Below are 16,096 nucleotides of genomic sequence, written 5' to 3'. Positions count from 1 at the left end.
GATCTTATGATCACTAAGACTCCATCTAGCTCTAAGTCTTATTAATAATAGAATATCTGGCAAAGAAAAAGGTGGTACAGTTTAATTCTCTGCAGCAAAGGAAGAAATTAGGCAATTCTTATCCATTATTTCAAGCCACTTCTGACTCTTGATCACTCTGTTCTCCATCTAAAGATGAGAAACATTCAGCATTGTGAACTTACCTTCGCACTGGCCTCTTCTGTTCATTCGGTACCCACTGTCACAATATTCACATTTAAAAGCACCCACAGTATTTATACAGTGCCCATCTCCACAGGTCTCTGGTCTCAAACATTCATCAACATCTAAAGGAAACAAAAAACATTTGTAGAAAAATAAGTGTACCCTAAATTTCTTGAATCCCCAGTTATCCAGGTAACCAGAGGACTGCATAAGAACTGACCAACAATCCCTTGCAGTATCCAGGAACTGACCATTTGAAGCTTGAGCTTGAGCTCATATCACCTAATCTACAAAGACTCTCCCTTTTCCTTTGGCTTAAGGTTTATGCTCAAAACTTGAACTGTCAGATTGCAATGCAATGAGCAACCCAAGCCTTTGTCCATATCAGCACCAGTTCCTGACTGTACAGATATCTTGCTTACCAGAAATAAACAAGGCCATAAATCTTAACTGTACACCCTAAAAATGTGGCCTTGAGGTTTACATATCCCCTTCCTCGAATGCTAGGGGTCTCTCTCTCTCTCAAGATTTCCCGATGCATGTATGTCTCTATTGTTGAGGAGACATAAAATGGGTACTTGTCTAGATAACTGTGCTTTGCTCTGGTTTCTAATTTTGTGGGGGACAGCTTTCTTTAAAAAAAACACATTTAATGGGGTTCCCACCTTAATTTACCAAATAAAATTTATTCACACCTATCTCCTCTCCTCCAGGAGAGGCAGTGTGGCAGAGAACTGATCTTAGAGAACCAGACTGAGACATTTCCCAGTAGTCTGACTCTGGCCAAGTTATTTAATCGATCAATCAATCAATCAATCAATCAATCAATCAATCAATCAATCAATCTGTGTGTGTGTGTGTGTGTGTGTATGTGTGTGTGAGTGTCTTGCTCACTCACTTACTCTGTGCCTAGGTCTATTCATCTGTGCAATGAGGGGGTAGGACTGAGAGCCTCCAAAACCCTTCCTCAGGGTTAAATCTATTATCCTATGACTACAGAGCTAATTTTTTCTGACCATTTTCTCTGCATAGAATTAGAGTTGGAAAGCATCCTTAATGCTCTAGGTCAACTCTCTCATTTTACTGATGGTAAGACTAAAGTCTAGAAGGCTAAATGACTTGCCCAGGACCACACAAGTAGCATGGCTCAGAGCTGGAATATGAAATCAGATTTTCTGTCTCCAAAGCCAGCATTCTTTGCACTTTATAAAGTTCTGACTGATGACTTGCTGCCTTTTTCTTTCTAAACATCTACCTATCTATCTCCTGGCATCTTCCTTCATGTGCTATGAAGCCCTTGTTCAATTACACATCAACTCTCCAACATCCTCCATCTTTTTCTATCTCCTTGAGGCCATAACTTTCCTTGGAATTCTTTCCAAATGGAGAGAGCCACTTGTCTCACTTGCTCTGGTTGGGGCAATTAAATGAGGTTAGCATACTCCTTGCTCTCAACTGCAGGTGGCAAATCACTATTCTCTTACCACTGTTCAACAACCTCTCCTCTAAGTTCACACAGTTTATTTTTTTGTTGTTTTATTTTTCTTTGTCTTTTTGCAGGGCAATGAGGGTTATGTAACTTGCCCAGGGTCACACAGCTAGTATGTATCAAGTGTCTGAGGTCAGATTTGAACTGAGGTCCTCCTGAATTCAGGGCTGGTGCTTTATCCACTGTGCCACTTAGCTGCCCCCACAGTTCACTTTCATATATTATCCTCCTCACCAGCTATTTACTCACCTTACTCCTATATACTCTTAAAAGGAAAGACAATGACCTCGTTACTGTTCCTCCAAAAAGATACTTACTTTATCTCCAGGATCTAGGCATTTTCAATGTCTATCTTCCATGACTGGAATACTCTCATTCCTCATCTCCCTCTCATGACCACCCTGGCTTCCTTAAAATCCAAGCTAAAATACTAACTTCTACAAGAAGCCTTCCCTGATCTTACTTAATATTAGTGACTTCCCTCTGTTGTTATCTCCAATTCATAATTCATCAGGGTGTGTGTGTGTGTGTGTGTGTGTGTGTGTGTGTGTGTAGTTGTTTCCATGTTGTCTCCTCCATTAGACTGTGAGATCTTTGAGAATAGGGACTGTCTTTTGTCTTAGTGCTTAATATTTATTAACTGATTCTATGACACCATAACCTTCCTCAGTGACTTCAACCCTTAGCTTATGGTATTCCTATCCAATGGTTGTTCTAAACCTTTGCCACTCTCCTCAGGCCTCTAACTCTTAGCAGATGATCCCATTTCCCTCTTCACATTAACTATTCAACAAAAACTTCCCTCCAATTCAGTATTTCTCAGTATTTGTTCCCTCTCTGCTTTTAATTCTGTTTCCAAGGAAAGGATAGCTTTCTTGCTTTCTGATATTAAGCACATGACTTGTAATCTTAATTTGATTTCCTTTCATCTCTTTCTAGGATGTTCCCAGAGGAACATCATGTTATCATGAAAACAGCACAGGATTTAGAGTCAGAAGAAATGGGTTCTAACCCAACCTCTACTACTTCCCTCACTGGAACTCAGCATTATGATATATAAAATAAAGCAGCTAGTCTAAATTACCTCCAAAGCTCCTTCAGCTCCAAATCCTAAAATTCTACATGATCCTTCAGTTCTTAGATGTTGCAGGTAGATGAATCTTTCTCAAGTACAGCTAAACACATATTCTCGTGCTAAAATATAGTCTAAACTCCTTTTCCTGACATCCAAGACCCTTCAAAATCAGACCCCAAATAATCCCTATAATTCTAACCACCCTACATTATTCTTTTCTAAACTGATTTACTAACTTAATGTAACTTACTAGAGTTACCATATCTATAATTTGCTATCACTGTTCTCTCTCCATCTGACCAACATATACTTGAAATCCTACTTATTCATCAAATATCGGGTCAAAAGTCTTATCTTTCTTGGCTACCCATAGCACTTTGTACAACTCTGACAGGACTCACCACATTCTGCCTTGAAGCATGTTTATTTTTTGTATATTTACCTGATTTTTCTCTTTTAGGTTAAAAGCTTATTGAGAGGGGCAGCTAGGTGGCGCAGTGGATAAAGCACCAGCCTTGGATTCAGGAGGGCCTGAGTTCAAATCTGGACTCAGACACTTAACACTCACTAGCTGTGTGATCCTGGGCAAGTCACTTAACCCCAAATGCCTCACCAGGGGAAAAAAAACAAACAAACAAACTTATAAGGAAAGGCAGCTAGGTGGTACAGTGGATAAAGCACTGGCCCTGAATTCAGGAGAACCTGAGTTCAAATGCGTCCTCAGACACTTGACACTTAATAGCTGTGTGATCCTGGGAAAGTCACTTAACCCTCATTGCCCCACTCCCAAAAAAAGCATCTTGAGGAAAGTATACCTACTTACTTTGTATGATCCCAACAGTGCCCTATAGAAAATTGATAATTAATAAATATTAATAAAAAGACTGAATTGTGGCTGATCAGGGCAAATGTTGGATCGACAGAAAGAGAAAAAATATAAACATATGTATTTAAATGTCTTAGAAAGGAGATTAATTACCTATACAGTCAGTTCCCTCTGGATTGGCCATATAGCCTGCTTGGCAAATACATAAGAAACTTCCTTCAGTATTTTCACATCGTCCCTGGGAGCAGAGATGGTGGATCTGAGTACATTCATCAATGTCTGTTAAAAGCATAAAAATACTGAAATAAGGAACTTTCAGTTTGTCTTATCCATTTCAATTTGTCTTACCCATGTAAAGGAACATTTGAAGAGTAACTGAAGAAACTGGAGGTGTTTAGCCTAAAGAAAAGCAGGCCCAGGAAGGAGGAAACAGCTGTCTTCTAGGATCTGAAGGGCTGCCCAGGGAAAGGGAAAGTCTTATCATTGTTTGGCCCCTAAGGGAAGAACTGAGAGCAGTAGATAGAAGCTGCAAGAGCAAATTTAAACTTGATATTAAGCTCAACATCCTAACATGAACAGCTCATCCACAAGTGGAAAGGACTGCCAGGCTAAATGGGTACTTGCTAGCTATACCAGCAAGTATTCCTTTCAGCATATGATTTAGACTCAATTTACTTGCCGTCCAAAAAAGATATAGCAAAGTAAAATAAGTACTAAATTCATAGACTAATTAAGACTTCAAATATCCTGACATCATAGCATTATTGTACCATGCAGATATGGGACTGTACCGTAAGATCAGTGCCTCTGACATTTTCTGCATGCCAACTAACCCATATTATTCCAATTACTCATTTTTCTTTTGGTAAAAGAGACACTGAACCTAGAATAAAAATGAGTATAACACTGAAAATTACAAACTTTCAGACACTGTCTGGAGCTTTTTGTTTTAACCAAGTTCGCCTAAGGTCACATATTTACACACTCAAACTTGGGTAAGGATGATGGTTAATTCCAATGTGTGCTCACACTGGAAATCAGATTCCAGATGCTTAGAAAAAATTACTTTTTTTTGTTTGTTTCAGTGCATTCTTGCATTAGTTTATTCATTTAATGAACATAACTTTGCAAGTACATGTATCTGGAGTTTTTGACCATTATTAGACACATTAAACCTGAAAAGCTTTTACAAAATTATTTCACGCTTATAACACAATATTATGCATGACTAAATAGCATTCTTCTATGTATAATATAAACTTGTATTTTAAGTTTCGGCTTCTTTTTGTTCCATTCACACTGCAATAAACACCATTTTTAAAAGAAATAAACTTCTCTAACCAAGGTACAAGAATTGCCTTATGTAAGAAATGTCAAATCTAAAAAATGCTTCATGTTTGATTATGTTTGAAAAAATTTATCTCTTACCAACACATTTTCTTTGTTGTTCACTGAATCTGTACCCCTCATAGCATATACAAGTGTATCTCACTGGCAAATTAATACAATGTCCTGCTCCACAGATATCTGGATTCACTGTACATTCATTGATTTCTAAAGGAAGAAAAATTAAAATGTTATGAGGAAAACAAAGTAAAACTGTTTATCATTGGAAACTATTATTAATGAGTTATCACTAAGCAAGTTATTTTTTAAAAACTAAATGGTTCACATAATCTTCCTAAAGTACAATGTTAACAATGTCACTAAACCCCTCCCACAACTCTCACTATCTCTTCATTGGCTACAAAATGAAATAAAATTACTCAGCCTTATATTTAAGGCTTATTACTATATGGCTCCAACCCAGCTTTCTAGCTCTATGTCATACTACTCCCCATCATCCATTACATGTTCCAACGAAACTGGATTGTTCAAAGTTTTTCAGTCTTAGCTAAAACTTTATTGATTCCATTAATGTGTACGAGCTGTCCTCTAGGCTCTTAATACATTGTTCCTCCTCTGTTAAAATCCTTTTCTTCCTTACTCTTCATGTCCTGTTCTTGCTTTTGTACAAACTATTCCTCATATCTAGAATTCCCTTTCCTATGAAGTTTCTGCCAAACCTTTCTCCCTATCACCTTCAAAAATTTTCACAAATCTTCAGATTAACTCTATATAACTCTCAATCACTTCATCATCCACAACCTCTTAAAACACATGCACAAATAATATAGAACATAAATCAATAACACACAAGTCCATTGTCCCTTCCCCAGAAATTAAATTTCAAGAATTCTTAGAATACCAGGGATGAAGGTTCAATACACTATGCACTGTTATCTCCATTAAATTTACTTAGTCTTTGTGTGTGTGTGTGTGTGTGTGAGAGAGATATTTCTTTTTAAAGTTCAGTTCTTGGGCGGAGGAAAGGCAGTAAGCTCTCAGAACTCACAACATGATCGCTCCAAAAACTTCCAAATAATGCCATAGGACAATTCCTGGAGCAGCTGAACCCACAAAAGAACAGACTGAGGTAATTTTCCAACCAAAGACAGCTTAGAAAGTCGGTGGGGGGCAGGGGGGGGTTGCTGTGCTGGTCTGGGAGTGGAGCACAACCTTGTGGTCACACTGACAAAAGATCTAGTCCTAGGCAGGCCTTACCAGAGAAAGAGACCCCAGGAGCCTCTGAATCAGCTGCAGTACCAGTGTCATCTGGAATTAAGTTCATGGTCTGTGGAAAGGGCTGAGCAGTTGGCAGAGGGGAGATTATAGGGGTCTCTGCTGACGCTAAAGCAGAACTTGGGTGTTTCACCCCTGCTGGGAACCAGGAAGTAGGCTTGAATGGCAGTGCCCCAGGTTGGGGAGTGGAACAGGTTCATTGGAGCTAACAACCACAGCACACAAAGTTTTGCTGCCTGGTTAATTAGTGAGTTGGCCTGGGATTATCTACAGACCAGAGAACAGGCCAAGTAAGGGAAGAAGCTGCCCCTCCTTAAATCATACCACCTGGGACCCCATGAAGCTTAGGGCAATGCAGCCTAGGAACAGTGCCCCACTTTAAATAGGAGTTAAAAGTCAAGTAAAAAACAGGAAAGATGAGAAGACAGAGAAAGCTGTGGACCATAGAAATTTTCTTTAGTGACAAGAAAGATTGAGGTGCAGAAGAAGATAGCAACATCAGGGCTCCTACATTAAAAGCATCCAAGAAAAATATGAATTGGTCTCAGGTCAAAGAGGCACTCAAAAAGGACTTTGAAGATAAAGTAAGACAGGTAGAGGAAAAAATGGAAAGAGAAATGAGAATGATGCAAGGGGTGGTCATGAAAAAAAAGTCAACAGTTTGAAAAGCCAAATTGACCAAATGGAAAAGGAGGTACAAAAACTTTCTGAAGAAAATCATTAGGATTGAGCAAATAGAAGCTAATGACTGTATGAGAAATCAAGACACAAAAAAGCAAATACAAATGAATAAAAAAAATACAGGGCAATGTGAAATATCTCCTTGTAAAAACAGCTGACCTGGAAAATAAATCCAGGATAATTTGAAAATTATTGGACTACCTGAAAACCATGATCAAGGAAAGAGCTTAGACATCATCTTCTAGGAAAATTGTCAGGAAAAATTGCCCTGATATTCTAGAAGCAGAAAGTAAAATAGAAAAGAATCCACCAATCACCTCCTGAAAGAAATCCCCAAATCAAAACTCCCAGGAATATTATAGCCAAATTCCAGAGCTCCCAGGTCAAGGAGAAAATATTGCAAGCATCCAGAAAGAAACAATTAAAGTACTGTGAAGCCCCAGTCAGGTTAGCACAAGATCTAGCAGCTTCTACATTAAAGTATCAGAGGGCATGGAATATGATATTGCAGAAGGCAAAGGAATTGGGATTACAACCAAGAATCACCTATCCAACAAAATAGTATAATCTTTCAGGGGAAAAAATGGGACTTCAATGAAAAAGAGGACTTTCAGGTATTTGTGATGAAAAGACCAGAACTGAATAGAAAATTTGACTTTCAAATACAAGACCCTAGAGAAGGATAAAAAGGTAAACAGGAAAAAGAAATTAAGAGTGATATTAAAAGGTTAAACTGTTTACATTCTTACATGGGAAGATGAGACTTGTAACTCAAAACCTTTTTCAGTATTAGGGCAGAAGATAAAAATAAATTTAGACAGAGGGCACAGGTGGGAATTGATTATGAAGGGATGATACGTAAAGAATTTATTTTTTTATCTTTTTTTGTGGGGTGGTTGGAGTTGGGTGACATGCCTGGAGTCATACAGTGGGTGGGTGTCTTGCATCTGGGGCCAGATTTGGCCTCAGGGTCTCCTGGGTCCAGGATGGGTACTTTATATACTGTGTTACCTAGCTGCCCCATGATGACATCTTTAGGGTAAAATTAAGGGGGAAGAGGACTGAACTGGGGGAGGTGGAAGGGAAGAGGGAGAATGGGGTAAAATCTCACATGAAAGAAACAGGAAAGGGTTTATGGGGGGGGAGAGATGGGGGAGGAGCAGGGCAGTGAATGAGCCTTACACTCATCAGAACTGGCTCAAAGACCTTAATCTCATCAGAGTTGGCTGGAGGAGGGACTATCATACACACTCAATTGGGTGGAGTAATCTATCTAACCCTGCAGGAAAGTAGGAGGGGAAAGGGATAAGGAAGAAGTGGTGAAAGAAGGGAGGGCAGACTGGGGGAGAGAGCAGTGAAAAGTAAATTAGTTTTGAGGAGGGATAGGGTGAAAGAAGATAGGGTAAATATCATGGGGAAGCGAATAGGATAGAGGGAAACAGATAATGATAGTAACTGTGAAAAAAAATTTTGAAGCAGAGGCAAGAGTAATATAAGATAATGAGAATTGATTGATGATGATGATAAAACATGGTACTCACTTTGCTGGGCTATTGTGAAGAAAATTCTTTGTCAGGTAAAAGGTACTATATAAATGTTATCTATTACTGTTGTTGCAAGAATCAACCTCATGGGTTTATTGTAAGGAAATCTTTCTTTAAAGTACTATACAAATGTAGTTTACTATAAAAAATGATGAGCAGAATGCTATCAGAAAAACCTGGAAAGACCTATATGAGCTGATGCAATGTGAAGTGTACTGTATACAAAATAATAGCAATACTGTAAGATGATCTGCTGTGAATGACTTGTTTATTTTTAGCAATGCAATGATCCAAGACAACTCTGAAGGTTCTATGAAAAATGCAGTCCATCTAGAGAGAGAACTGATTATGTCTGAATACAGATAGAAGTGTAATTTTTTTTGTTAGTTCCTTTATCTGAAGTTTTGTTTTTGTCTGTTTTCTTTCTCAACCTGGATAATGTGGAAATGTTTTTCATGACTGCTCATGTATAGCTTATACTGAATTGTTTGAATTCCTGGGGGGGGGAGGGGAGGAAGAGTATTTGGAACACAAAGTTTTAAAAAATTTGATGTCAAAATTTGTATTTATTTGTAATTTAGGAAAATAAAACTTAATGGGAGAAAAAAAAGTAAAGTTCAGTTCTTAAAGGGCAGGAGACACAATTTCTATTTCATTAGTACTTCCTACTACAATGCTTTGAATACAAAAGACACTTAATTAATATTACTGAATGTTTGGGCAGCTAGGTGGCACAATGGATAGAGCACTGGCCCTGGAGTCAGGAGTACCTGAGTTCAAATCCGGCCTCAGACACTTAACACTTACTAGCTGTGTGACCCTGGGCAAGTCACTAAACCCCAATTGCCTCACTAAAAAAAAAAAAATACTGAATGTCTTTTTCCCCTCTGAACCAGATCTCTGAGCTCATCAGTTCAGAGAACTTTTCACATAGAAATCTTCTCCACTAATGCATACTGGCAACCTGTTTGTAACATATTCTTACAGAGCTTCCTGAAAGAATTTCTTTTTAAAAATTTTTTTTTAGTTTTCAAGATTTGTTTATATAAGATTTCAAATTTCAAATTTTTCTCCCTCCCTCCCCTAGACAGCAGGCAATCTGATATAGGTTAAATATACATAATAACATTAAACATATTTCTGCATTAGTCATGTTATATGAGAAGGATCATAGCACAAAGGAAAAACATGAAATCAGAAAACCAACAGCATCAAAAACAAAAGAAATAGTATGGTCAACCAGCATCCATATCCCATTGTTCCTCCCCCCCCCCCCGGATTTGGAGAGCCTTTTCATCATGAGTCCTTTGGAACATTCTTGTTCCATTGGATTGGTGAGAAGAATCTAATCTATCACAGTTGGTCCACACATAGTGTTGATGATACTGTGTATAATGTTCTTATGGTTCTGCTTATCTCACTCATCATCAGTTCATGCAAGTCCTTCCAGGTTTCTCTGAACTCCACCTGGTCATCATTTCTTACAGCACAATAGAATTCCATTACAGTCATATACCATAACTTGTTAAGCCATTCCCCAATTGATGGACATCCCCTCAATTGCCAATTCCTTGCCACCACAAAAAGAGCTATAAATATTTTTGTACATGTGGGTCCTTTTCCCTTTTTTATGATCTCTTTGGGAAAAAGACCCAAGAGTGGTATTGCTGGGTCAAAGGGTATGCACAGCTTTATAGCTCTTTGGGCATAATTCCAAATTGCTCTCCAGAATGGTTGGATCAGTTCACAGCTCCACCAACAATGCATTAGTGTTCCAATTTTTCCACAGCTTCTCCAACATTTATTATTTTTCTTTTTTGTCATTTTAGCCAGTCTGATTGGTGTCAGGTGGTACCTTAGAGTTGTTTTAATTTGTATATCTCTAATCAATAGTGATTTAGAACATTTTTTCATATGGGAATAGATAGCTTTGATTTCTTCATCAGAAAACGACCTGTTCATATCCTTTGACCATTTCTCAATTGGGGAATGACTTGGATTCATATAAATTTGATTTAGTTCCCTATATATTTTAGAAATGAGGCCTTTATCAGAAGTACTGGCCATAAAAATTGTTTCCCAGCTTTCTGTATGCCTTCTAATTTTGGATGTATTGCTTCTGTTTGTACAAAAACTTTTTAATTTAATGTAATCAAAGTCATCTATTTTACATTTCATAATATTCTCTCTCTTCTTTGGGCATAAAGTGGTCTCCTTTCCAAATATCAGAAAGGTAGACTATTCCTTTTTCTCCTAATTTACCTATGGTATCACCTCTTATGTCTAAATCATGTACTCATTTTGACCTTATTTTAGTATAAGGTGTCAAATGTTGGTCTATGCCTAATTTCTGCCATATTATCTTCCAGTTTTCCCAGCAATTTTTGTCAAATACAGAATTCCTATCCCAGAAGCTGGGGTCTTTGGATTTATCAAACAGTATATTGCTAATGTCATTTACTACTGTGTCTCCTGTGCCTAGCCTATTCCATTGGTCCTCCACTCTATTTCTTAGCCAGTAACAGATAGTTTTGATGACTGCCGCTTTATAGTACAGCTGCAGATTTGGTACAGCTAACCCACCTTCCTGTGCATTGTTTTTTCATTATTTCCCTTGATATTCTTGACTTTTTGTTTTTCCAGATGAATTTTGTTATTATTTTTTCTCTCTACAAAATAATTTTTAGGTAGTCTGATTGGTATGGCACTGAATAAGTACATTAATTTAGGTAGAATTGTCATTTTTATTACATTAGCTCTGCCTATCCATGAGTAAATGATATCTTTCCAATTTTTTAGATCTGATTTGATTTGTTTGAAAAATGTTTGGTAATTGTGTTCATAGAGTTCCTGGGTTTGTCTTGACAAGTAGACTCCCAAGTATTTTATATTATCTACCATTACTTTAAATGGAATTTCTCTTTCTATCTTTTGCTGTTGGACTTTGTTGGTCATGTATAGAAATGCTGATGATTTATGTGGGTTTATTTTATATCCTGCTACTTTGCTAAAGTTGTTTTTTCCAGTAATTTTTGAGTTGATTCTCTAGGATTCTCTACTTATACCATCATATCATCTGCAAAGAGTGATAGTTTTGTTTCTTCCTTGCCTATTCTAACTCCTTTAATTCCTTTTTCTTCTCTGATTGCTAAGGCTAACATTTCTAGTACAATATTAAATAACAGAGGTGATAATGGACATCCCTGTTTCACCCCTGATCTTATTGGGAAGGTCTCTAACTTATCTCCATTACATATAATGCTTGCTGATTGTTTTAGGTAGATACTGCTTATTATTTGAAGGAAAGCTCCACCTATTCCTAAGCTCTCTCATGTTTTTATTAGGAATGGGTGCTGTATTTTGTCAAAAGCTTTCTCTGCATCTATTGAGATAATCATATGATTTTGGTTGGTTTTCTTATTGACATGGTTGCTTATGTTGATAGTTTTCCTAATGTTGAACCAGCCCTGCATTCCTGGTATAAATCCCACTTGGTCATAGTATAATATTCTGGTGATCACTTGCTGTAATCTCCTTGCTAATACCTTATTTAAGATTTTAGCATCAATATTTATTAGGGAAATTGGTCTATAATTTTCTTTCTCTGTTTTGGTTCTGCCTGGTTTTGGTATGACCACCATATTTGTGTCATAAAACGAATTGATTCCTTCTTCACCTATCTTTCCAAATAATTTGTATAATATCGGAATTAATTGTTCTTTAAGTGTTTGGTAGAATTCACCTGTAAACCCATCTGGCCCTGGGGATTTTTTCTTAGGGAGTTCATTAATGGCTTGTTCAATTTCTTTTTCTAATATGGGCTTATTTAAGGAGTTTATTTCCTCTTCAGTTAACCTGGGCAGTTTGTATTTTTGTAAATATTTATCCATTTCATTTAGATTGTCAAATTTATTGGCATACAGTTGGGCAAAATAGTTCCTAATTATTACTTTAATTTCTACTTCATTGGTGGTAAGATCAATCACCCTTTTCATTTTTGATTCTGGTAATTTGCTTTTCTTCTTTCTTTTTTTAAATCAAATTACCCAATATTTTATCTATTTTATTGGTTTTTTCATAGAACCAGCTCTTTGTTTTATTGATTAATTCTATAGTTTTCTTGCTTTCAATTTTATTAATTTCTCCTTTAATTTTCAGGATTTCTAATTTAGCATTTAATTGGGGATTTCTAATTTGTTCTTTTTCTAGCTTTTTAAGTTGCTTGCCCAATTCATTGGTCTCCTCTTTCTCTTTTTTATTCATGTAAGCAGTTAGAGCTATAAAATGTCCCCTAAGCACTGCTTTGGCTGCATCCCATAAATTTTGGTATGTTGTCTCATTATTGTCATTCTCTTGGATAAAGTTATTGATTGTTTCTATGATTTGTTGTTTGACCCACTCATTCTTTAGAATGAAATTATTTAGTTTCCAATTGATTTTCCATCTACCTTTCCATGGCTCTTTATTACATGTAATTTTTATTGCATCATGATCTGAGAAGGATGCATTTACTATTTCTGCCTTTCTACATCTGACTATGATGTTTTTGTGTCCTAATATTTGGTCAATTTTTGAAAATGTGCCATGTACTGCTGAGAAAAAGGTATATTCCTTTCTATCTTCATTCAGTTTTCTCCAGACATCTATAATGTCTAACTTTTCTAGTATTCTATTCACCTCTTTCACTTCTTTCTTATTTATTTTGTGGCTAGATTTATCTAATTCTGAGAGGGGAAGATTCAGATCCTCCACTAGTATAGTATTACTGTCTATTTCCTCTTGTAACTCATTTAACATCTCCTCTAAGAATTTGGATGCTATACCACTTGGTGCATACATGTTTAATATTGATATTACTTCATTATCTATAGTACCTTTTAGCAAGATGTAGTTTTTTTCCTTATCTCTTTTAATTAGATCTATTTTTGCCTTTGCTTTGTCTGAGATAAGGATTGCTACCCCTGCTTTTTTTTTTTTACTTTAGCTGATGCATAATATATTCTGCTCCAGCCTGTGTGTATCTCCTCTCTGCTTCAAATGTGTTTCTTGTAAACAGCATATTGTAGGATTCTGGTTTTTAATCCACTCTGTAATTTACTTCACTTTTATGGGAGAGTTCATCCCATTCACATTCACAGTTAAAAGTATTACCTGTTTATTTCCCTCCATCTTCTTTTCCCCTTTGTACTCTTTTTTCCCCTTCTTTCCCCCTATTCCACTTGACCAGTGTTTTGCTTCTGGCCACTGCCTCCCTCAATCTGTCCTCCCTTTTATCAGCTGCCCTTCTTTTTCTTGCCCCCTTTCCCCCCACCTTGTGACCTCCCTGCTATCAATACCACCCTTTTCCCCCTTCCCCTTTTGTTTCCTTAAAGAGTAAGCTAAGTTTCTTTATACAAATTGGAGTGTATTTTATTCCCTCCCTGAACCAAGTCTGATGAGAGTAAGATTGCAACAATGCCCACCTCTCCCTTCTTTCCCTCTGTTGTAATGGGTTCTTTTTTGTCTCTTCCTTTGATATAATTAACCCCATTCCACCTCTCCCTTCCTCTCCTCCCCCTAGTCTTCTTTTATTTTGTCCCTTAAGTTTCTTTATATCATCACATCATAGTTGATTTAATAACAATACCTTTACAGAAATACAGATCCCAAGAATTAAAAGTATTATCCTCCCTCATATGGACTTAAGCAGTTTAACATCATTGAACTATCCTTTTCTCCCCCCTCGTTTACCTCTTTATATTTCTCTAGAGTCTTGTATTTGGAGATCAAATTTTATGTTCATTTCTGGTCTTTTTCTCAGGAAGCCTTGGAAATCTCCTAGTTTATTGAATGTCCATCTTTTCCTCTGAAAGAAAATGCTCAGTTTTGCTGGGTAGTTGATCCTGGGTTGTAATCCAAGCTCCTTTGCCTTACTGTATATCATATTCCAATCCCTGCGATCCTTTAATGTTGAAGCTGCCCGGTCCTGTGCAATCCTGACTGTGGCTCCATGGTATTTAAATGGTTTCTTTCTGGCTGCTTGGAGTATTTTCTCCTTCACCTGATAATTCTGGAGTTTGGCTACTATATTCCTTGAAGTGTTCCTTTTAAGGTCTCTTTCAGGAGGTGTTCAGTGGATTCTTTCAATGATGATTTTATACTCTGTTTCTACAATTTCAGGGCAGTTCTCCATAACAATTTCCTGGAATATGCTGTCTAGACTCTTTTCTCAATCATGGCTTTCAGGTAGTCCAATAATTCTCAGATTATCTCTCCTGGACCTATTTTCCAGGTCAGTTGTTTTTCCAATGAGGTATTTCACATTTTCTTCTATTTTTTCAGCCTTTTGATTCTGCTCGTCAGATTCTTGTTGTCTCATGGAGTTATCTGCTTCCATTTGCTCAATTTTAATTTTTAAGACCTTATTTTCCACAGTAAGCTTTTGCACTTCTTTTTCTGTTTGGCTAATTTTTTCTCTCATTTGGCCAATTGTATTTTTTAAGGAATTGTTTTCCTCAGTCATTTTTTTGTGCTTCTTTTTGCAGTGTAACTCTCATTTCTCTTATTTCTTTTTCCATTTTTTTCTTCTACCTCTCTTATTTGATTTTTAAAAGTCTTTTTGAGCTCTTCAAAGATGGCTTTTTGGTCTTGAGACATGATAATCTACCCTCTTGATTCTTCACTTGTGGACATTTTGACTACCTCATCTCTGTTTGAATTTTGGTCTTCCCTTTCACCATAGAAGTTGTCAATGGTAAGGTTCCTTTTTTGTTTCTTGCTCATGTTGTAGGCTATTTTTAAACTTATCAGGTTGAAGTCTGCTCCTGGGGCACAGGATTCATGGTTACAAGCTTCTTACTGCTCTCAGCTGCCCCACTCTTGGCTGCTCCACTCTCAGCTGTGTCAAGTTACAACAGTGTTGAGCTGCCACTGAGTGGAGCTTTGCTGAGGTGATCTGCCAGCTAAGACAAATGGTGCGAATCCACACTGAGCTGAGCTCTGCTGAGGTGATCTGCCAGCTGAGTAGTGGTGCTAAGCCACACTGAGCCAAGCTTTACTGAGGTGAGCCGCCCTCCCCTTTTACCCCAGGTGAGACAGACCTTTGCTGAAGTCTTCTAAAGTTTCTCACATAGCAGTATTGTGTCTCTCTTTTTGTAGGTTCTGTAGTTCCAGAATCTGTTTAGAGGCTTGGTTTAATGTTGTTTTTGAGGGAAATATGGGAAAGCTCAGGAATGGTCCTAGCTTCTCTCCGCCATCTTGGGTCCCAAAAGAATTTCATAATCAGTCAGTATATGATCAGAGGCAGGGCATGAACCTAGACATCTTTCCTTGCTCCAAAGCAAGGCCTTTAGCCACTACCCTACCCTACTTCTCTTCTTATGCAATACAAAATGCAAGTATGAGTCTTTTAAAAGAAAAAAGCTATGATAGAGGCTCTACTATTTTGAAGAAAATTATCTAAAGCAATAGAATTTTCCATGTTCACTGTATTAAAAATATCAGAGTCTATCTAAAAACCAGAAAGGAAATATGCAGTAATATCTTGGCTATGAGCTCAAAGACTGCACAAATTGAATTGTGATAAGAAAGAGATGGTACAGTACCAAAGAAAACTGTGATGCAAAGGAAGCTTCTCAGGAGCTGATGACTCATGAAGTAGAGTCTAGTTAGTACTA

At 37.2% G+C, this 16,096-nt stretch overlaps 1 protein-coding gene across 1 annotated transcript in view; it reads right to left on the bottom strand.

Annotated features, from left to right (window-relative positions):
* LTBP1 (latent transforming growth factor beta binding protein 1) overlaps positions 1–16,096 on the bottom strand; it is a 481,244-nt gene that overhangs the window by 113,880 nt on the left and 351,268 nt on the right. The window contains 3 exon segments of the mRNA XM_043987916.1: positions 204–326; positions 3,748–3,873; positions 5,023–5,148. Coding sequence (XP_043843851.1) covers positions 204–326; positions 3,748–3,873; positions 5,023–5,148 — 375 coding nt within the window.

The sequence above is a fragment of the Dromiciops gliroides genome, chromosome 2, assembly GCF_019393635.1.
Source record: "Dromiciops gliroides isolate mDroGli1 chromosome 2, mDroGli1.pri, whole genome shotgun sequence".
NCBI lineage: Eukaryota > Metazoa > Chordata > Mammalia > Microbiotheria > Microbiotheriidae > Dromiciops > Dromiciops gliroides.
This window is presented reverse-complemented; position numbering and strand designations above follow the sequence as displayed.